We start from the raw sequence: 22,854 nt of genomic DNA, 5'->3' as shown, positions 1-22,854 counted from the left end.
CCTCCTTCAAACAAAGTATTTTTCACTGCGGACAATCCAGCCCTATTTTCGATATTAGAAGGACCAATTACGAAGTGATCCTCTCTTCGATCTCGATCATATTTCTAGTCATTTACTTAATCAACAACGGAGGTGAAAAAAATCTCAAAAGTTTCCAAAATAAAGTCCTGTATTCTTACTCCATCATGTTAATCATGCTTTACCTGTCATTCATCGGTAAGATTTTAACCACGATATGTATTCTAGCACAGATACGTAAGGTTTTAAGACTCTTTTACTGCGTTTGGGCTGCATTGATGTCCATCGAGTTCTGGAGGGTGACTTATTTCACATTGAGAAGTCGCAGGTTATCGGCCAAAGGGCAAAATAGGCGATTTTTGATATACTGTTTCTTCGGATACGTATTGCCTCTGAGTTATGCGGTTATTTTTTTCTTCAGTAAATTAAACAAAATGTTAAATTGTCCTTCGGTTACCGGTTACTCGATTTTACCATGTCCTGCTATTACAGCCGGCCGTGTGTATAAAGTTTTGCAGACGATTAGATTTGCAGGGTTCACCATACTCGCTTTGGTTTTATTTTTACAAGCCTGCGTGCTGATTTATTTTGCGAAATTTTATCGTATTCAATCGACTATGAACCGAAAATATCTCGTTGTGCTGATCAAGATAGCTTATATGATGGGTATTTACTGGATGATATTCGTGTATTTTATTTTATTTATTCCTAAGAGCTTTTTTTTGTACGATTTTATGAGGACTGCGATAGATACTATATTTTTATATCCGCATGGTGTATTTATGTATTTTGCGTTTGGTTTCGAAAATACGAGATTGAAGAGTATGTTGACTGGAAAGTCTGTTTCTTCTGCTTCGAAGTACCAAAGTCACTCAACACAGATAACCCAAGTTACGAGAGTCCACTCTGGTAGCGCCAATGGTGTGATAGAAACAAGCCAACCGAGTGGCCTTTGAAATAGATTTTAAATTATGCGATGTATGCTTTTGTATTATTTTACTGAAAAATTGTTAAAATAATTTTGAATTGAAAATTTCACAGATTAATTTTTATATCGTTATGAGAAATCTCAGAAATAATTTCTCAAACAAATGCTATGTTGTTTTTTTTTGGGGGGGGGAGCAAATGAAACCTGATAATCGTATAGGTACTTAATTTATTTTTATATCCTGTAACGTTTTTATACCTTTGAGAAAATAAAATTTACTTTTGCCATAAAATTCGTCGATGTTTTTTTCCTCAACAATTGGTATGGCCACTTCAGAATTTTCTGGGAAAATGTCAACTTCACTGATAATTACGCTTTTGCAATTTTTTTATTGTTGGCTGAGAAATTGATGCGTACAAAACTGATGCTGTAGGTAAGTAAAAAAAAAAAAAAAATACAGTTTGTAGCGACTACTTTCACACCCTACGTGTTGAATGGGTTGCATAGTTGTACAATACCTAATTCAAGATCAGGATCAGGAACGTAATATGGTACTGTGAAATGTAACTCGTTTATGGGTAGATAGGTAATCATTAGATGGGTATGCATACAATTTTTTTAGAAACCAGAAGTCATTCTTTTTATCAATCAGACCAGTAAATTGAGGGTCATTCCACGTCAAGTCAACCAGGAAGTGGTAACGGAGGGGAGGGATCGGCGATTTTTTGAAATTTTTCCTGTGAAAAGACCTTCCAAAGGGATGACCAATGGTGCACATTTTCTCGTACGAAAAATTGGCTCGAAAAGTTTCAAAACATAGTTTTCTTATTGTTCTGACTCTCAAACTTTTGGAAAAAATATGGATAACTTTTTATGCTGAACAACATATTAAAAAATTGAGATGGCATTATTTCGTGAGGTCGATTTTAAAAATTGAAAGCTGGCGAAAAAAATGCGATTTTTCTGTTTAAAACATGAAAAACAGTTTTGACTTATGAAGTTGACCCTTGACCACTGTTTTTATGTACATATATCCGTTGAAAAAGTTGGAAAAATCCTTTCACTCGATAAAATAAACTCATCACAAAAAAATCAAAATTCGAAAAAATTAAATTTTCAATTCCAAGCATCAAAAAAAGTTTAAATTTATTCATTTCTCTTATTTTGACCTCTTTTTGACGTATTTCATGAAAATGTTGATAAGAGTCACACTCATAGCAAAAATAAATAAACTCGTTTTCATTTTTGATTTTTTTGTGGTGAGTTTATTTCATCGAGTGAAAGAATTTTTCCATTTTTTTTCCAACGGATACGCAAAAATAGCGGTCTTATGAGTCAACTTCACCAGTAAAAACTTTTTTTCATGTTTTAAATCAAAAAATCGTTTTTTTCGCAAACTTTCAATTATTTTATGAGTCGACTTTACGAAATAATGCCATCCCAATTTTTTAATATGTTGTTCAACATGAAAAGTTCCATATTTATTTTTTTGAAAATTTTTGAGAGTCGGACTGATATGAAAACTACTTTTTGAAACTTTTTGAGCTAATTTTTCGTACGAAAAAAAGTGGCAAAACTGATTTTTATGGTATCACCAGAAAAGCCTTTCAAAATCTATAACTATTGGGAAAATGTCCATTTTTTTTAGGTATCACGGTTATCGTGTAATCCAATCCTGAAATGGATGATATTTCTAGTTCACTGAAAACTTTGACAAGCCTATAGACATTCCCTAGCACACTTTAAAAAAGGGACAGAGGGCTGCATTTGCGCCATTGGTCATCCCTCCAAAAGATTTTTCCACAGGAAAAATTTCAAAAAAATCGCCGACCCCCCCCCTCCTTACCACTTCTTGGTCGAATTGACGTGGAATGTCCCTCTAGTAAGCCTATTGCTCATCACATGGAAATGATGGCATCAACGCGAGTTTTTTTTTATGGAATTGTGATGAATAATATGTTCTATCGATCAGAATCGCAACAATGGTATGCTCGTATCAAAAGCAATACCATGATTACGATAAAGCTCACAAAAATGATGCATGCTTCGCCCTAACTGAAATACACATACCCAACACTAATTTAGATAAAATGAGAAAGTTCTCGCAAACGTTTCATTTTCGATTTTGGACTGTTTTACAACACAAAGCAAGTGATTCGAAGTGAAATCCATTCTGAGGAGATATACGTAGAAATCTATTACCAACCCATGCTTTCATCTCAACATTTCTATGCAATTCTGCAGACCAAATAAACCCAAAGGTAAGCGTAAAATTTCATATTCTCATTTTATTTAATCACAGAACCATACAGCTTAAGAAATTCTGTAAGGCGATACTCATTGTTCGCCGATGAGCGGGGCGAGGGGAGGTGAAACGTACAATATACAATTTTATTTCCAGCTTAGAAATACCATTCGAGTGATTTACCAATGAGATTTTAATTTTGGAATGAGGAATAAGGCACCTCACAATTTGTAATTTTTTTCTACAGTGATGTGTTGCTTTATGAAACATAAGTGGTAGTTAAGCAGGTACCATGAAAACATTGTTGACGACTCAGATGAAAATTCCAATCCTCTCAAACTTCAATGAGAAATTGAAAAATTCACGAAGGCTTATTGGATATAAACCCACCTATGCAAAAAAAATGAGTAAAATTTCTATTTTTCTTTTGACGGATGTTTCAGAAACTGAGGACTTTCATCTCAATACTTATACATACTTATCTGGAATACTTAGCATTTCTGCCTACTTATGCTTATTTGTGGAGTTGAGAGGAGAATGAGATGGATCGCACATTTGGCACAATGATGGATATCGTTTATGGATGCATTTATGTTTGGCTTTATTTACTTTCCAGTACTTGTTTAGTTATTTACTTTTACAAGTTTTTTGCTACTAATACTGCACAGCATTTGATAATCAGACATTTGACAATGTATTGTATGTACCTACTTGTAATTAACACATATCAAACCTTCGCATTTTTTTTGCAATTTCCAAAAGACTATCCTAAATTGTACTTGTGGCTCTTGTGGTTCCTTCGTTTCTTACTATTGGCTGCCGTATCTTCTGTTGGGTCGGTTACAATGATAAGCATCAACAAATTGAAAACACGTTCTATTATAAGAGTATTACAGTATGGCACTGATTCCTCATTATGGCTTGACTGTACAAAATTTTCACTCTATCGTCTCTACGAAATAGTTTTTAGTCTGATAATCGCAATGATCTCTTCATTACTAGATAAATCGTTTCAGCAAAACTTTTATTTTTATTTCTTCCTTTTATTCAATTCAATGATGATGATGCTATTTTTCGCGTTCATGTGGCATATTTTCAGAATGAAAATTGCTAAGATGATGTCATTCATTGATTTTTCATTGTATTATCGTATTGTCGCCATGATCTTCGTTCCTGTTTCTATCAAATGCATAATGTTTGCAATTATTTTTTGGAAGTTATTATTAAATGAACCATTTGATGCTGAGGATAGTTTCGATCTTATTCTAAATATGGTTTTCATTTGTGAAGGATTCATGATTGGATTACTCTTTACATTTAATAAAAGTAGTACATTCAACAGACACAAAGACTCCACAGCAAAACAAATAATAAATATAGAAGAAAACTTGATTTACGATCAAGTCGACGTGTTACCATACGATGAAAAGTGGGAATTCCCTAGAAAAGGACTTAAATTGGGTAAGTAAGAAGAATAGAAATTCCATTATTAGATTAGGTGCCCAACAATATTTAATATCATTTATATGTAAGTACCTATACTTATTACGTACCTATGCGCTTTATTAAATTCATAACTTTAAATCAGGAAAAATTCTTGGTTCGGGAGCGTTTGGAACTGTTCGAAAAGCTGAAGCTATCGGTCTAACTAATGAAATAGGCAGAACTGTCGCTGCCAAAATGGTAAAACTTAGCGCCGATCCACTTCATGTCAAGGCCTTGACTTCTGAACTAAAAATAATGATCTATTTGGGTCATCATGTGAATGTGTTAAACTTATTGGGAGCTTGCACCACCGATCTAGATAAAAGTAAGTAGAAAATCACAAATATCTTATGAAAGTTGAAACTGAATTCTCTCTTTACATACAGACGACTTGGTGGTCATTGTTGAGTACTGCAAGTATGGAAATCTGCACGATTTTCTCTTTAATCAAAGAAATAACTTCATCAATCAAATAAATGAAAGTGGCGAAATTGATTTTACCATTAAGTAGGTACCAGGCTATTGCTCATTTTCCATTTCATATACGTACTTAAACTAGTACCGCACGCCGCCGCGCCGCGCCGCCGCCGCCGTCGAACAATGCGCGCCGCTGCCGCCGATGGTTTTCCAAACCACGCCGGCCGCCGCCGCCGCCGATTTTGCGCGGCGGCGTTAATCGGCGTGGCGAATATTTTTAGTTATACAGTATACAAAATTTCAATTTTGATCGCCTTAAAAATGAAGTTTTTGCTCATTAAATCAAAAATTTTCAAAAAATTTTCGCTTTTGCTCCGCTCAAGCTTGAACTTTGAAATACATGGTATCTTCTGATCTACTTGTATATTGCGGTGATGGACTGGCCTGTGATGTTACCTGACGATCGTCAGGGACCCTATGACACCATGTTTAAACCAAAAAAAGACACTATTTTCACTTTCTCCAACATCAATTTTCGAAAGATTTTTCAATTTATGATTGGGTTCTCACGATTTCAAAATTCAAATTCTAAAATTGTGTTGACAATACAATAAACTCATTGCAGCTCAAAATACAAATGTTTCAAAATTATTGCCCTTACTTCGTTTAGTCTTCTGTGTTTTTTGCCCAAATTAATTAGGATCGAACTTTTATAAAAATCTATTAAGGTTAGGTATTCAAATTTTAAGAAATGTTCAAATCAAAAAAACACACTTTTCAACTGAAAAAACATTGTTTTTCTACTTCTCGAAACGAACTTTTGCTCTCACTCCACTCGGGCTTGTTTGCTTTTCATTTTCAAAATTGAAATTTTTAAAAACCTGTCATTTAAATGCTAAAATTTTGATCTAAAAAAGTGAACAAATTTCTGAAAAACATCGTTTTTTTACCCCTCGAAATACGAATTTCTAAAAGCTTTTGCTCTCGCGTTGCTCGAGTCGATTTCTATCTGTTTTCTAAACCAAAAAAATCAATTTTTGAAACTTCTATAAAGTTAAAAAGAAAAATAACAATTTTTTATAAGCCTTACTGCGAATTACGAGTATACATCAATTGGCAAAATTGTTATTTCATCGTTTATTTTGCTTTAAAAATTCATCATTTTATTCGGCAAAATTGACAATTTTTCTCATAGAAAACTTTTTGTCCTTTCTCCTCCCCACAAATCACTTAGTTTTGTTAATGGCAGGTTGACTACTTTTGGCAAAATTGTATAAGAAAATAAAAACAAAAATCCCTTGCACAACTTGCATTCAAGTATCCGAACCTGAGAAAACATCAGGATGACTGATGAGAATGAATCTTAGGTGGGGGGGGGTAAAATTTTGAGGGCCCAATCTGATGCTTTCGAAGGGGCCCCCAACAATCCTGCCGTCACTAAAATTAAGTATAGTTAGATATGCATGAAAAAGTTCCAACTTTTCAAATTTTTATTTATCAACACTCAACAGCAAATGTAATTTTGTAAAAAGTTGAGCAAAATTTTGGAAAAATCAGTTGAAATTTTTTTTTTCTTCCTGCACTCTTCATAGTACAAAAATTCATACCAAATTAATATAGAAAGTAAATCATCAGTGTTAAAATGAGAGAAAAAAATTCATTTTTGAAAATTTTGGTATTCTATCCTGCTTCTAAAGTTTTAATACCACGTTTCGAATTTTCATATTTATGGTCATAAAATGTCATTCTGGTGTTCTGAGGGTCCAAGAAAAAAGTAAAAATTCAAAGTTGGGGTTTTATTTTTGCTTTAAAGTAGGTACATGAAAAAAATGGGTGCTTTTCGTATTCAATAATTTTTCTGTCACGCCGAGGGCGCCGCCGCCGCCTACAAATTTTTAGAAAATAGGCCGCCGCCGAAAATTGAATTTTTTGTCGGCGCGCCGCCGGCCGCCGATGAAAAATCACAAAACGCCGCCGCTGACAAAAAGCTCGTCGGCGTGCGGTACTAACTTAAACTAACTCGAACCTAGTAAGTATATTACAGGCTAGTTTCAAAACTGTTTCTAACGATTAATTTTCTCATTCAAATTGAAGCAATGGTTCGACAAATGATAGAGCAACCAACAAAGCAAATGCTGTTTCAAAACATGGAGCAGATGTGATGGAACCAGATGAAACCTGTAGAAATTATCAAGGGGAGTACAATGATACTGACATTGCACCAATCAAAACTAAAAATCTGATTGATTGGTGTTCCCAAATAGCAAAGGGGATGGAATACACGGCCAGTCGAAAGGTACACACTATAAACAACTTTTTCATTGCATTCATTCTTCATAGGTACCTAAGTATAATCAGAATCTAAAATGATGTTTCTTTTCATTTATTCTCTCAGGTTTTACATGGTGATCTTGCAGCGAGAAATGTGTTATTAGCAGACGGCTTTGTCATCAAAATATGCGATTTCGGGCTAGCAAAAAATATGTACGAAGATGACATTTATGAAAGAACCAGGGCTGTAAGAATCTCATTAAGTTGAAGGGATCGTTATTTGAACAAATCGTGTATTTCCCCATTTTTTCATCACTGTATCAATCTGTTACAGACTTTACTACCTATTCGATGGATGGCTATAGAGTCCATTAAAGATCGAGTATTTTCAACACAATCTGATGTTTGGTCATTTGGCATAACCATGTGGGAATTATTTTCCTTATCTTCTACACCTTATCCGGGTAAATGATTAGATGAATCTCTCTTCTGAGCAAAACATTTTAAAGTTTCAACTTTACAAAGATGACCTTGCTTAAAACTCTTTTGCGCCGAATATTGGTTTTGCACCCCACCTCCAATTTTTTTACATTAAATCGTTCCTTGGGCAGCTCTAAGCAACATAAGTTTGTTACAGATTTTTTCCGCAACTCACACTCAAGATATTGAGGTGGGAACACATATGTCCCAGCTGTGGTCTTTGAAAATTTGTCCCGGGACAGCATATGTCCCATCAGTGTTTAAAATTTGCAAAAATTGCTGGGACAAGTGGAAAAATACCAATAATACCTATCATTCCAGTATGCAAAAAGTCATGTAAAAAATTTGTATTTTGGATGCAAATGAGAAAAAATTTTAAAAAAACACACTTTTGCTCATAAAATCTTAAAATTTAAAAAAATTGACATTTTTACAAAATTTTACCAAAATTGAGACATCAATTTCCTTTGACAGAGGATTTCTCTGTGAGTAGAATCCGTCGGTGGCGTAGTAGGTAGAGCTGCGGACCTATGTTCACAAGGTACCCGGTTCAAACCCAGCTACAGAGGCAAGCTTGTGCGTGTAATTAAAAAATCTTTCGTGCAATTATCAACATTACACGCCAAGTACCGTGGGACTACCAGTTTAGTCGAGCTAACAGATAATGCACGCCATCTGTTAGCAGAATAAAAAAGCTGAAACTGGTTCGAGCGTCTATAGAGGTCAACACTGAGGAGCTCAGGGTCTCTAAACTACCCGGCTAGCTCCAAGGTGCTTGTGTAGATGTCACTAGAAAGCAATGGGAAACTACTGGTGGAAGCTCGAAACAACGTCGATTCCCTAGAATAATCACAGTGGCAATAGGCATACGCCTCACCCTGTTAGGGTAGGTACCACAAAAATGCGATTTCCATTGACCTGTAAAGGATAAGGAACCACGACGATGAATGCATCAAATTCGATGAAATTTAGACATAATATGCAGAAAAACATTCCTGACAGACTGAAATCGTCCTTTTTTTTATTTCTTGAAAAAATAACATCCAAAACAGCTCAAAAATATCAACAAATTATCGAATAAAACTTATTCACATTTTTGCTTTTGAATTTGCTCCCTCAAAAATTATACAAAATCAATTTTTTTATACCAAAATGTGGCTTGTTCTATCTATTTTCAAATATAAATTTGTTGCCCGGCACAATCGCTCCCTGTGTTTGCAATAAATTTTTAATTACTACCAACTAGTTGCTCAGATTTCACATTTTCACTGAAAAACACGTTTTTGCGGAAAAAATAATTCACAGTGTTGCTATAACACGAGCAAAAAAATTGGGAGTAGTCTCAATCGATTCGTGACACTTTACTCTACTGATGGGACCCAGTCCGCGGGAAAAATGTGTCCCAGAAGTTCCCAGCAGATTCGTTCAAAGTTGCTGGGACATCTGCTGTCCCAGCCGGCGCGAAAGGGTTAAAAATATACTTACCTAAAATTAAAAATTTGGAGAAAGGTAACCCGAAAAATATTTTATGAAATTCACGCGATGATTTTCGTAATTTGGTGTAATTGATAAACGTGGATGAAAAAAATTGCTGTCAAGTGATCCTGAAACATATTTGACAAAAATGTCAGATATTATGGTCAATACGTAGGGTGGTTGCGATGCCGGTGCGGGTTAGATGCCGGTGTGGTCACCAATCGCTCCCTATCAACTCTTTCTTAAAACTGATTAGCACAGATTATACCTTAAGGTGAACCCTATCAACTCTTTCTGAAAACTGATTAGCACAGATTATACCTTAAGGTGAACATAGTTTGTGTTAAAGTTTTGATCTGTGACGGTTATTGTTAACCTGGTTTGATATGCAAATGAAAAAATTTATGTAGGTAAAACCAGTGATACTTTTTTCATGTAATTTTTGAAACACATTTTTTCTCCAGAAAAAGTGTTTCAAAACTGCATGTAAGTATCTCACGCATAAGTATATACCTTGAACTAACATATACACGCAAATTTACAAAAATTTGTTTCAATTCTGGTATGAAAATTGACCTCGCAATCTGACCCATCATTTCGGGATAGATGCGGGTTTTTGTGATCGGGATAGATGCCCATAGTAATTAAATGGGAGTGAGAGAGGTGAAATTTTTTTTGTTAATACTGAGGCAAAAAGTCCAAAAATGATGGTTTTTTTAAATATTTTCAACTGGTGTGGTCAATTTTTGGAATTACGTTCATTTTTAACACACATTGTCAATTCTCAAAAACACCTTTTTTATTTTTTGATTAATTAAACTTCCATTGTGAATTTTTGATGTTCATTTGATTTATTGTGCGTGAAATAAAAGAATTTCATCGAATTCAATCTTCCAGGAACCTTTTTTTGGAGGGTTTTTGGGTAGAGGCATCTATCCCACACCAAATCAGGATCTAACCCGCACTGGGGGGATAGATGCCAGTCAGTGCGGGTTAGATGCCAGTCAAAAAGTGACTTTGTTTTTTTTTTCAAATTGCAAAAAAACTAATGGATAAAAAAATTGCGGTTCTAGTATAATATAGAGGAATAATTGCTCTACTGATTGGCGCAAATTTGAAAACATTTTGATGGAAATTATGGTAGTAAGGCTCGAAAAAACCGCAAAACACCGGCATCTTACCCCCAACTAGGGGCATCTAACCCGCAACCACCCTATATAACTCTTTTGTTATTCCTGACGTGCCTAGGTAAACTTTAGAAGCTGAAAATTATTTTTTTCAAGATATAAAAAAATGTAGGCCTACACAAAAATGGATCTGTGAAAAAGTTTTCAACAGAATGAAAGAATTTCCGTGAAAATCCCATTAAAAAAATGCTCTCACAAAATGATTTATATACGTACATCCTGCTTGGAATATTTAATTCGAAAAAAATGTGCTAGGCCTACATGACTTGGATTTTTTCTTATCACTTGTAGGAATTCAGTGTTCTGTTGACCTGTATGAAAAATTAGTATCCGGCTATAGGATGGGAAAACCTCAATTTGCCTCCGATGAAATGTAAGTTTGAGTTATTTTTTAATTGATATCAACTTCGCTGTGTTTTTATCAGTTGTACCTATAATAAGCTTAATTACCTATTAATAATTTTTTGGAAAACTTTCATCAGATATGGTATAATGAAAGAGTGTTGGAATTTCAGTCCAATGTCCAGACCAACATTCACTCAACTTATTAACCGTATTGAAGGTATGCTCAAACAGGATATGGAAATATTTTCAGAATAGGTACTTACTTTTCAAATCAATATCATTGGTTTGTTCAACCTTTATTCTAAGTACGTAGGTAGTTTTATTTTATGCAATAAAGTAAGTTTCCATCGAAGCTTGTCTTTGCGACTTTCTAATCTTTTCTGAATTACGACACCAATACACCTTTTCTATATAGAAATCTCCTGTTGGATTGGGACGTGTTTCGAGGAGGAAGAGGTAGGTATAACTTGCACATACCTATTGTTGATTCTTGCAAAACTGCTTTCTTAAAACAGGTCGAGCTACATATATGAACAAATCAGATTATGAACTTTAAAACAAAATTTCAAAAATTGAAAGGTTTATGAATTATTTTTATTTGAGGACGTTAAATTTGAAAATACTTAAGTTGACCCCTCTAAATTCTCGCCAGTGTTATTGAACATGGCCAAAACAGAAGACACCAAAAAATTGAAAATAATAGATATACTTACTCCGACCAATTCGAGGTTACTGATTTTGAATGTCTAATTACTCATAGGAGCCTCTCGATTTCCGCTGGTCTCCTCTTTTTTTTTCAAAACGGAAGACTATGGGAACACTTTTCTGGTCTGAGATGGTGGATTAAGAAGACATTAATCAAATGACGTATCCATGTAATATTTCTTCTTACAAGCGAGATAAGATCCACAGGAAAACTTTTGAACTCAACAAATCTAAATTGAAAAAACATGCAATAATACATACCTACTACATGACATGACTATATATATACGAAATTTCAATAAGTCATGCATTTTTCAATTTGTGCATGGCGAATATGCATTTGGAAATTCTCTAGTTAGGTGTGAGTCAAAATGACATAAAATAAAAATCTCAACTTTTTGTGGTACCTATGTACCTACTTTCTGATAATTTAGAATTTCCAAAATATGACTTGAGGGCTCCAGAACAGCTGAATAACATTTTCAATTTACTCAGTATTTTGAAGTTGAAGTACCTATGTATATGTATAAAATACATAAATTTTCCCTTTCCAACTTTATTGGGTGAAATTTTGTGGAAGTTTCAACTTTCAGAAAACGGCTAACTGATTTTAAATTGCTCACCATGGTTCAACATCGTTTTCAATACTTACAAAAATAAGATATACATCAAAGTTCAGCTTTGTGAATAAATATTGCAGGATAATACTCGTATTTTAATTTTGTTGCATTTTCGTTTCCACATTTGACTTTCAAAAATTTCATTAAAAACCAAAAAGTGCTTTTCGATTAAGTCTGCTTGGTTCGGAAATTTTTCTCGTAGATAGTTAGAATCGTACATCTCCTCTTATCAGTACTTTTAGCGCTTAATAGATTTCAGGGAAATGATTTTCTCGGAACACATGAGTATGTATTTCCTGGCTGTGATAAAATAAACACGTTCGTGTAATTTTTTTGCCGATAGAGCATCGACTAAAATTCCCTTATGTATTAGATACCTACAATGAAATGTTCAATTTTTACAAAAATTAACTTACATAATAAGAGCTGGTTCATGCATAGGTTGTGATGCAATGTAAAAAGTATGTCACTTGATTTCAAAAACTTTTTGGCAAAAATACATGTATATCAATTCACGGAAGCTAAAGGTGAGTAAGTAAAATCATTCCTTTTTACATTTAAGTACATAAATTATTCAAAAATTGAAAAATACAAAACATAGTTTATTTATTTTATTGATTGTGAAGAGTTCTACAATGCAAATGCAAATACCGTTTAGGTAATTAAATGGGAACGAGAACAATAGGTAATATGGTAAGCCAGCCAATGATGCACCGTATCGCAATATTCTGTGATTCAGTAAATTTGATAAGCTAATAATTAACACTTTGTGAATTTAGTAACGATGAATTTAAAAATTGCATTTAGTATTATTTGAGTTTGTATTCATGATGTAGGTATCTACATATTGTTTGCTTACGTTTTTGAACGTGTTTTTCGTGATGTGTTAATGCAAACAATTTCATTTTCCACAGGTAAGAATTTTTTGTTTTTTAGGAGCAGAATTAATTTGTAGTTGGTATAATATCTCAATTTGAAGTAAAAATATGTGATAGGATTACCTCAGATTCAAAAAAAAAATATTACGTGCTAAAATTGTTACGGACATTTTTTTTTTGGAAAACTGAAATTTCCAGAAAGTTTCTGAAGGCTACAAAACAATAGACACTGCTTTCAGTCAACTCAGTATGTTGAAATTAAGGCACAGAGTGTACTTAGGCTTTTCCAATTTCATTATTAGGTGAATTTTTATGGAAATTTCAAGTTTCAAAAATCTGCTGGAGGCTCCAGAACTGTTCAAAACGATTCGAAACCTTTGTAAATTGATTTGGCGAGCTAAAAATAAGGAATACTCCAAATTTCAGCTTTCTAGGTCAATTTGGTGAAATTTTTATTTTTCTCCCTTTGATTTTTAAAAATTTGCCAAAAGTCTAAAAATGCATCTTGGCATTCAAAATTGTGGTTGGTGATTGGTATATTTTCACAGGCTCTTTCGACCTATAGTTTCATCTAGTTCAGAATTTTTATGCGAGTTTAGATGCCTCCGGTACCTATAGGTATTCAAGTAAACAGACTTTTTTTGTTGGAAATTTTTTAAATAATATTTTCAAAAATTTTCCATGACAAATCAGATCAGTTAAGCCATTGAAAATCTTCTTCACTCGAAACAGGAATGAAATAATGCAAAAAACCAAATTTGGGAGCAGTACTTTACACATCTTGTTGATTCTTCTATGCACCTTAAACAACCTAATATCAGTCAATGGTCAAGATGAACTAGACATACTGGAATTTTCAACCGAACTTTCAGAACCTGCTTCGACACTTGCTCCAGAAACATTATACTGCCAGTATTTCAGAAAATATGATGGCAGCGTATGTCCAAATAGAGAATTCCTTTCCAAAAGAAACAACTTCAACTATACAGAAAATGGTGACTTAATTTACGAGTACGAAAACAAATCAAGAAGTATTTTCAAATCGGGCACATTCGCCAACGAATCCTCCTTCAAACAAGGTATTTTTCACTGCGGACAATCCAGCCCTATTTTCGATATTCGAAGAACCAATTACGAAGTGATACTCTCCTCGATCTCCATCATGTTCCTAGTCATTTACTTAATCAACAACGGACTCAAAAGTTTCCAAAATAAAGTCCTGTATTCGTACTCCATCATGTTAATCATGCTTTACCTATCATTCATTGGTAAGATTTTAACCACGATATGTATTCTAGCACAGATACGTAAGGTTTTAAGACTCTTTTACTGCGTTTGGGCTGCATTGATGTCCATCGAGTTCTGGAGGGTGACTTATTACACGTTGAGAAGTCGCAGGTTATCGACCAAAGGGCAAAATAAGCGATTTTTAATATACTGTTTCTTCGGATACGTATTGCCTCTGATATACGCGGTTGTTTTTTTCTTCAGTAAATTCAACAAAATGCTAAATTGTCCTTCGGTTACTGGTTACTCGATTTTACCATGTCCTGCTATTACAGCCGGTCGTGTGTATAAAGTTTTGCAAAAGGTTAGATTCGCAGGATTCACCATACTCGCTTTGGTTTTATTTTTACAAGCCTGCGTGCTGATTTATTTTGCGAAATTTTATCGTATTCAATCGACTATGAACCGAAAATATCTCGTTGTGCTGATCAAGATAGCTTATATGATGGGTATTTACTGGATGATATTCGTGTATTTTATTTTATTTATTCCTCGAAGCTTTTTTTTGTACAATTTTATGAGGACGGCGATAGATACTGTATTTTTATATCCGCATGGTGTATTTATGTATTTTGCGTTTGGTTTCGAAAATACGAGATTGAAGAGTATGTTGACTGCTGGAAAATCCATATTTTTTGTTTTAAAGTACCGAAGTCGATCAAACCAGAAAACCCAAGTTACGAAAGTCGACTCTGGTAGCGTCAATGGTGTGATAGGAACAAGCCAAACGAGTTCCCTTTGAAAAGATTTTAAATTATCCGATGTAGGTACCTACCTATGCTTTTGTATTATTTTACTGAAAAATTTCTAAAATAATCTTGGATTGAATATTTTACATATTAATTTTTATATCGTTTTGAGAAATCTCAAAAATACTCAACTTCTCAAACAAATGCTATGTTTTTTTGTTTTTTTTTGGTGGGGTGAGGGGCAAAGGAAACGTGATATTTGTGTACCTAATTTATTTTTATATCCTGTAATGTTTTTATACCTTTGAGAAAATAAAACTTACTTTTGTCATAAAATTCATTGATGTTTTTTTCCTCAAAAATTGGTATGACCATCTTCACAATTTTCTGGTGAAATGTCAACTTCGCTGATAATTACGTTCTTGCAACTTTTTTATTGTTGGCTGAGAAATTGATGTGTACAAAACTGATGCTGTAAATTAAAAGAAGAAAAAAAACAGCCTGTTGCGACTACTTTTACATCCTACGTGTAAAATGGGTTGCATACTTGTATACATACAATACCTAATTCAAGATCAAGATCAGGAACATTATGTATACCTACAAATTTTTTAGAAACCAGAAGTCATTCGTTTTATCAATCAACAGTTCTCAAAATTTATATTAGGTATCTCTACCAATAAATTGATAGAAAAATGTTACCTTTCCATTCTTGTTGATAATCCAGTCACCCAAAATTCAAAAAAAAAAATATTTGCGAGTTTTTAAAAATTCCATCTCAATTTGAAAGCTTGAAAATCGAACAATAATTTTTAAAAACTCAATCTAGTTTTGCTGACCTCATAAAATTGGTGGCATCAACGCGAGTTTTTTTTTCATGGAATTGTGATAAAAATATTCTATCTATTACATTATTGGAATCACAACGATGGTTGATTGTATCAGGAACAATATCCTGATCACGATAAAGCTCACCAAAATGATGCATGCTTTGCTTTCCACGCAAATACATGCGAAAAAATTTAGATAAGACGGGTAAGTTGACGCAAAAGTTTTATTTTTGCTTTCGGATCGTTTTACAATACAAACAAGTGATTCGAAGTGAAAGTATTTTTTGTACTTACTTTGAAAACTATTCCGAGGAGATAGATACCTGGCCATGGTTTCATCTCAACATTTTCGAGCATTTCTGTAAGGCACTTTCAAAAATCGGTTGAACGATTGCGAATTGCTCAAAATGGTTCAAAACAGTTTTCAATAGTTACAAAAATTAAATATACCAAATTTTAGCTGTCTAGATCAATTGCAGAATGATTCGTATTTTAATTTTGCTGCATTTTCGTTTCCAAATTTGAAAATTTCATTAAAAACCAAAAAGTGCACTTTAATTGACTGAAATTTAGTCTAGTGACGTAATATTGCACGTTCTTTCAATTTAAGTAGGTTTGCATGCTCGGTTCAGAAATTTTTCTAATAGTTGGGATACCTCTCTTATCAGTACTTATCTACTTTTTTTTTAGCGCTTTTTATAGATTTCAGGGAAAGGTGAGAACATGTTCATTTGTTCATGGTTTGAAATGAAAAAAAAAAAAAAAAAAAAAATGAGTAGCACTAATCAGAGTCGGAATTCATTTGGTAGCAATAATGAAATTATAATTTTATTTTTTAAACCTCACTCTCACTTCTTCGAAATCATATCTATTAATTTACATCACTCTCACATTTTGCAAAACTTCAGGAATTGAATCCAGTGCGAAGTGCGTCATCGCCGGAATTATCATGATTATTATCCGAATAAAAATGATTTGCTCGGAACACATATTTCCTGGCTTTGATAAAATAAACACGTTCGTGTAATTTTTTCGCCGATAGAGCATCGACAAAAATTCCCTTATGTAGAAGGTACAATTAAATGTCATAGTTTTTACAAAAATTAACTTACATAATATGTACATAAGATGCTGGTTCATGCATAGGTTGTGATTCAATGTAAAAAGTATTTCATTCCATTTCAAAAACTTTTTGGCGAAGATACGTAGGAACTCAATGTTTTCAATTCACGGAAGCTAGAAAGGTAAGTAAAATCATTTCTTTTTGCATTTAAGTATATAAATTATTCAAAAATTGGAAAATATGAAACATAGTTTATTTATTTATTGATTGTGAAGAGTTTGTTCTACAATGCAATTTGCAAATGCAAATACCCTTTAGGTATACTTAAATGGAAATGAGAACAATATAGGTAATTAATATGGTAAGCCAGCCATTTGCCATGTTCAAATCGTACAAAAATTCTGATTAAAAGCCTATTTAACTTCTGAAAAAATAGCATTTTTTTATGTGAGGAGTTTGATTTTTTTTATTTAAAAATTTTAGAATTTAGAATGATGGGTTTTTAAAAATTTCAACTTCGAAAATGAATTAAAAGCAAACAGGCTTGAACATGAGGGCAACAGCTTTCAAAAATTCGTATTTTGATAGGTGAAAAAGTAATGTTTTTTTCACCTATGTGAAAAGTTCAATTTTTTTATTTAAAAATTATTTTAGAACTCAAATGATGGTTTTTCAGAAATTCGAACTTTGAAAAATGAAAGCAAACAGGCCCGAACAAAGTGAGGGAAACGCTTTCAAAAATTTGAGTTTCGAGAAATAAAAAAGGGTTAATTTTTAACGATGGTTCACCCCCCACCCTCTCCTTTAGTTTCGTCCTTGCTTGTAAAAATTCTATTTGTTTGGTCACTTATCATTCGATTTATCATAAGAAGTGATAAGTATCTGGTTTAATTTCTGATTTTCGAAAGTCAATCAAAAAAAATAATGTCAGCTTTCTCTTTATCAGCCGATTTAAATTTCTAGTAAAAGCTTTGCGTGTACATTACTCCGTCCCTTGGATTGACGTCACGAAATTTAATTTCATCGTACTGAATTAGTTTTCATGAAAAATGAATCATGCAGGTGGTTGGCTTTTCATCGTAAACTCCCGTCCTTATTTCGCTGTATAGGATTTTTCACGTCATTTGATTATTTAATTTTTTCATAACAAATTTATCTACACAAATTTTCAACACAGTATTATTGACATTATTGTATAGGTTTCAAAGTGTATTCGGACAAACGTACTAGAAAATGATACCAATAGAATCGACATTTCCATCCAAAGTTGAAGAAACTGGTTCGAGGCAAGTTCCAGACACAACCTTCTGTCAGTATTTTGAAACTACACGAGGAGGATTCTGCAACAAGTTCAGTATCGCTGAAACAGAACCACAAAATGGGCATTTCTACTGTGAAAAACTCAATCTAGTTTTCGATATTCATAAAATATTGGATTACGAATGTGTACTCTCTTCTATTTCAATCCTCTTTCTAATTATTTTCTTGATCAAAAATGCAAACAAAAAAAACCTCGAACACCTCCCTCATAAAATCTTATACTCGTATTCGGTTATGTTAATAATGCTTTATGTATCATTCATTGCAAAAAACTTGACGGAATTATGCATCATATGGCATATACGAAAGATTCTAAGAATCTCTTTCTGTTTATGGGCTATAATAATGTCTTTTGAATTTTGGAGAGTGACGTATGCATCGCTGAGAAATCGTAGATTGTCAACAAAAGGTCAGACGGAGAGATACCTGATATATTGTTTCATCGGATACGTGTTACCTGTGTTATATTCCATTATTTTTTGCATCAGTAAACTACACGAGATGAGCAATTGCATCGGAGTTGTTGGATACACCAGTTTTCCGTGTCCTGATGTCGAGGCTGCGCATGGATATAAAATTTGGACAGAGGTACGACATGTGGTTTTCACTATCCTAGCTCTAATTCTAGTTTTACAAGCGTGTGTATTCGTATATCTTGCCAAGTTTCGTAAAGTAAATTCCAATGTTAATAGAAAACACTTATGGATATTGATAAAAATGGCGTACATGATGGGTGTTTATTGGATGGTATACGTGTACCTTTTTCGTTACATTCCTGATAAAAAATCCCAAACTTATAAGAATATAAGAAGAGTTGTAGATACTGTGTTTTTATATCCGCATGGTGTACTTATGTACTTGGCATTCAGTTCAGAAACATATTCATTGAGCAAGATACTTGCAGACAGTAAATCCACACTCGTCGCTGGGTTCAATCTCGTGTGTCAGCCAACTTCAATACATGAAGGCCAAGTGATGGAATTTTCAAGCCTGTATCAGGAGAAAAGTTTTGGAAACAGTTCACAGACAGTCGAGAGTTCAATCTGAGACAGAGTTTGCTAAGTTTGAAAGAGAATGAACTGGGAATTCAAAATCATGCTGTGGGTAATCAAATTTGATATGTTCAAAATGAAACTTTTAAAGGTTAAGATGAACTTTCCATATGTCTCGATTTCACGAGTTGAAAAAATATAATGAAAATGTGTGTAGGTAATTCATATTTTTCATTTTGACAAACTGGATTTTAAAATAGGATCTTAGAAGCCCAAAAGCTCCACAAAAGTCCAAAAATTCTGAAAATTAAAAAAAAATCCAAAAAAATAACATAAGCAACTGATTGTTGTTTGAACATTGTATCAATTTTTTCCAATTCCCTTCTCTTAACGACCCTCCTTCCCTGCCAAGGAAAACCAAAGCTCTCAAACATTGTCAAAAATCAGGAAATTGATTGATGGACAACATTAAAAAAAAGATGTAAAAATATGTTAGGTATAGTCGTTGACGCTGTAATTCTGAGGGATTTTTAATTTTTGTACCTTCCTACTTAAAAAATGGGCTTTCATCTTGACAGATTTTCAAACTTTCATTGCTGATTTCAAATCTCTTGTGTGCATACGTTCTTCATAGAATCAATAACAGACTCGTTCTGCGAGCAAGTTCAACCACTCATGGGATGAACCTTTAAAGCTGGGAAATTTTGGAAATATTGCGAAAAAAATGCAATAGCAATTTTGGAGAATTTCTAATAATCAATTTCCAGTCAAAAACGAAAAAAAAAAATCAAAATTATAGATACCAAATCAGTAGGGAAAATTAAAGTTTCGTAAATGTTTATTCTATTTTTGACATTTAAAATCGATCAGAAACGGTTTCAAGTAGTTTTGAGCAGTTCTGGAGCTTCCAGAAAATTTTTGAGAATTGAAATTTCAATAAAAGTTTACTAGGTGTACTAATATAGTAATTAAAAACACCCCCCTCCCCCCAAAAAATCAAATTTTTCGGAATGAAGTTATAAGAAAATCAAAATTTACTTTCAACCTAGGTAGTTAATTATATTAAATGTGCTGAGTCGATCACTGGAGATAGTTTCAATCTATTCTGGAGCTTGGAAAATTCTCGATTTTCAAAAGGTGCAGACAGTTTTAAGCCATTTTGAAATCTTCAGAAATTTTTTAGAAATTCCAGTTTCCCGGAAAATTTTGAAAAGTCTGCCAAAAAGGGATTGACCGGTATAAAACCTCATATTTTTCAAATTTTCATGCTAAAAATCGCAGTAGGAACTGGATAACCTTGAATTTGAAAAATTTGAGAGTAGGTACTAGGTAGGTACATAAGTAATTGACCAGGCTAATTACTAATGAGCATCCATCTCGAATCAATATGTGAATTAATTAGGCTTTTCCAAAATTTCATTGGGTAAAATTTTGCGGAAAACTTTCACGAATTTTCTGGAAGTTTCAAAACTACTTTTAGAACGGTTCGAGACTGATTTCTAAGGGATTACCTATAGGGGTACATACCAAATTAAAGCTTTCTAGGTCAATTTGTTGAAATTTCGATTTTTCCTCTGATTCTCGTCCTAAATTTGATTTTCAAAAATTCCCCAAACATTTAAAAATGGACTTGAATCCCTGAAATTTTTGTTGATGCTGCGGTAAAATATGTAGGTTCAGATCTCGATTCTCGATTTTTTCTTTTTTTTATCTCGATTATTATTCCTACCTAGAAAGATAGAAAATGGAGGTGTGGTAAGACATGCCAGTGTTTGAGAGATAAATTGCATAGGTAGGTGCTACGTATATTAAAACGAGGAAACTCTCGAGAACTTGTTTCATCTCTTTCGTTGTGTAAAGACGTTCTATATTTTTCTCATGTGATACTATTTCTTCCTATTTTTAGATGTTGCGTGTTGATTTAACTTTTATTTTCGAATTGTGATCTAGTAATGATTTTCCTTGTTAATTTGAAAAAGAATTAAAGACAATTACAATTTGAAGTTCGTGTGTTATAATTTCGCAAGTTCAAGATTTTTGATATAAATTTTCGAGTGTTCACTGTCCCAAGAGACGACTGCCTAAGCCAGTAACAGGGTGACGATGTCACACCTGTAGGGTTCATGAGCATTTAAAATGTATAATTGTACCCCTTATGATTTACTAGGATTATCTGGTTCCATTTTTATTATGCTAAGGAAATAGTCAAGTTCGACTTAACTATACTTATTAAGGTAGAGGAAATACTTTAATTGTGAATAAAGCTCTCAGATTTTTTTTTAAATTTAAAGAAATGACTCGATAAAAATGAGTTATTTGATATTTTGGCAATTTGGATATTCATCAATTGAATGATTTTCACAAGTTTTTGAATAATTGAAATTTTGTTTGGTTTTCGATTATTTTTTTTAACCTAAAATATTCTTTTAATGAGACTGTAAGTCTCATTTTTTGGCTTTAGGCCCCTACTCAAAATTAGTTTTAAGGAGAAGAGATTTTTATTTTATTTTCAGAAGATAAATTTTCGAAATAAAAAACAGCTTATGCGGTGTAAGAAGATTTATTTTAGTTCCATAATACCTATAGTCTCACTCCTATTCTTCATCCTTATACCTATCTCCTTACTGAGTACTACTTATCCTAAGAAACTGATTCGATCCTAAGCCTCCCAACCTCAACATAAAATGCCCCATTTCCTTTCTGATTACACCACAATACACTTTTTCATGCTCTTTGAATTTAGCTTTGCTCAATTCAAAAATTCGCTGTGGACCTGTTGAAGGGGACACCTTGAGTGTAATTTTTGATCATACTTACTCAAAAACATCTAGTCAAAAAAACACAATGGAGATGTCCGCCTAGAAATAAGTTCAAATGTGCATAAATTTGTTAAACAGGTCGAAAATAAGCCACAACTTGATTTTTAGCAGCCGAAATCAATTTTGATGCTTTGAGGAAAAATCGAAAATCACGTTGGGAGCTTCATAGAATGACTTAAAATGATGAAATTCGTGTTGGGAGGGAGGGGGAATGAGGTTCAGATGGAGGAGGGGGTTTGGTTTAACACGAATAGAAAATTTTTGATTTTTAGATTTTTTCGTTAAAACAAATAAACATTTGAGTCATCCACCTGGAAAAATTCGAAAAAAGCCATGAATCGTTGAAAATGGTAGGTACAAAAATTTTTAAAATGAAAAAATCGATTTGAGCCGCCAAAATTTTGGTCTTGAAGGTTTCAGACCACGCTCTTTTGAATGATATAAGAACTTCATCGAGATATCGTTCCTTCTTTTCAAAAAATCTTATCTATTCCTCTATAAATCTCCAAAGTGGAAATAAAATCACGTGCTTACAACATTATCAATTAAAATGACTTGGGCTATCAATAAGTAGGTCTCTACATCCAAAACAGTGCATAGATATGTAGGTGATTTTGGTTAACCTTGGAAATATTCAACAAAATTTTACTTTCAATTGACAATTATAAGTACCTACCGTATTATTCAGCGTGAATAAACTTGGTCATTTGTATCAAGCTTGGAAGAATTAAGTACCTACCTATAAGCTAGGCTTAGAAATTAACGAGCCTTGCCAACAAGTTTAGGTATCATTGAGAAG

General features: G+C 33.3%; 2 protein-coding genes across 2 annotated transcripts; both read left to right on the top strand.

Moving 5' to 3' along the window:
• The first annotated feature begins 4,462 nt into the window (after positions 1–4,462).
• Positions 4,463–11,198, top strand: LOC135833648 (vascular endothelial growth factor receptor kdr-like). The gene is made up of 8 exons (XM_065347417.1): positions 4,463–4,652; positions 4,780–5,001; positions 5,063–5,183; positions 7,188–7,389; positions 7,489–7,611; positions 7,699–7,828; positions 10,799–10,880; positions 10,990–11,198. The coding sequence occupies exons 1-8, from the start codon at positions 4,463–4,465 to the stop codon at positions 11,105–11,107; spliced, it is 1,188 nt and encodes a 395-aa protein (XP_065203489.1). The 3' UTR covers positions 11,108–11,198.
• Positions 11,199–12,886: 1,688 nt separating this feature from the next.
• Positions 12,887–15,350, top strand: LOC135834569 (uncharacterized). Its single transcript, XM_065348486.1, has 2 exons — positions 12,887–13,091; positions 13,788–15,350. Exon 2 carries the CDS (start codon positions 13,798–13,800, stop codon positions 15,082–15,084), a length of 1,287 nt encoding a protein of 428 aa, XP_065204558.1. The 5' UTR covers positions 12,887–13,091; positions 13,788–13,797; the 3' UTR covers positions 15,085–15,350.
• Positions 15,351–22,854: the final 7,504 nt, after the last annotated feature.

This window comes from Planococcus citri, chromosome 2, assembly GCF_950023065.1.
Source record: "Planococcus citri chromosome 2, ihPlaCitr1.1, whole genome shotgun sequence".
NCBI classification, from domain to species: domain Eukaryota; kingdom Metazoa; phylum Arthropoda; class Insecta; order Hemiptera; family Pseudococcidae; genus Planococcus; species Planococcus citri.
The sequence above is the reverse complement of the archived record's forward strand: the minus strand, read 5'-3'. Positions and strand labels throughout refer to the sequence as shown.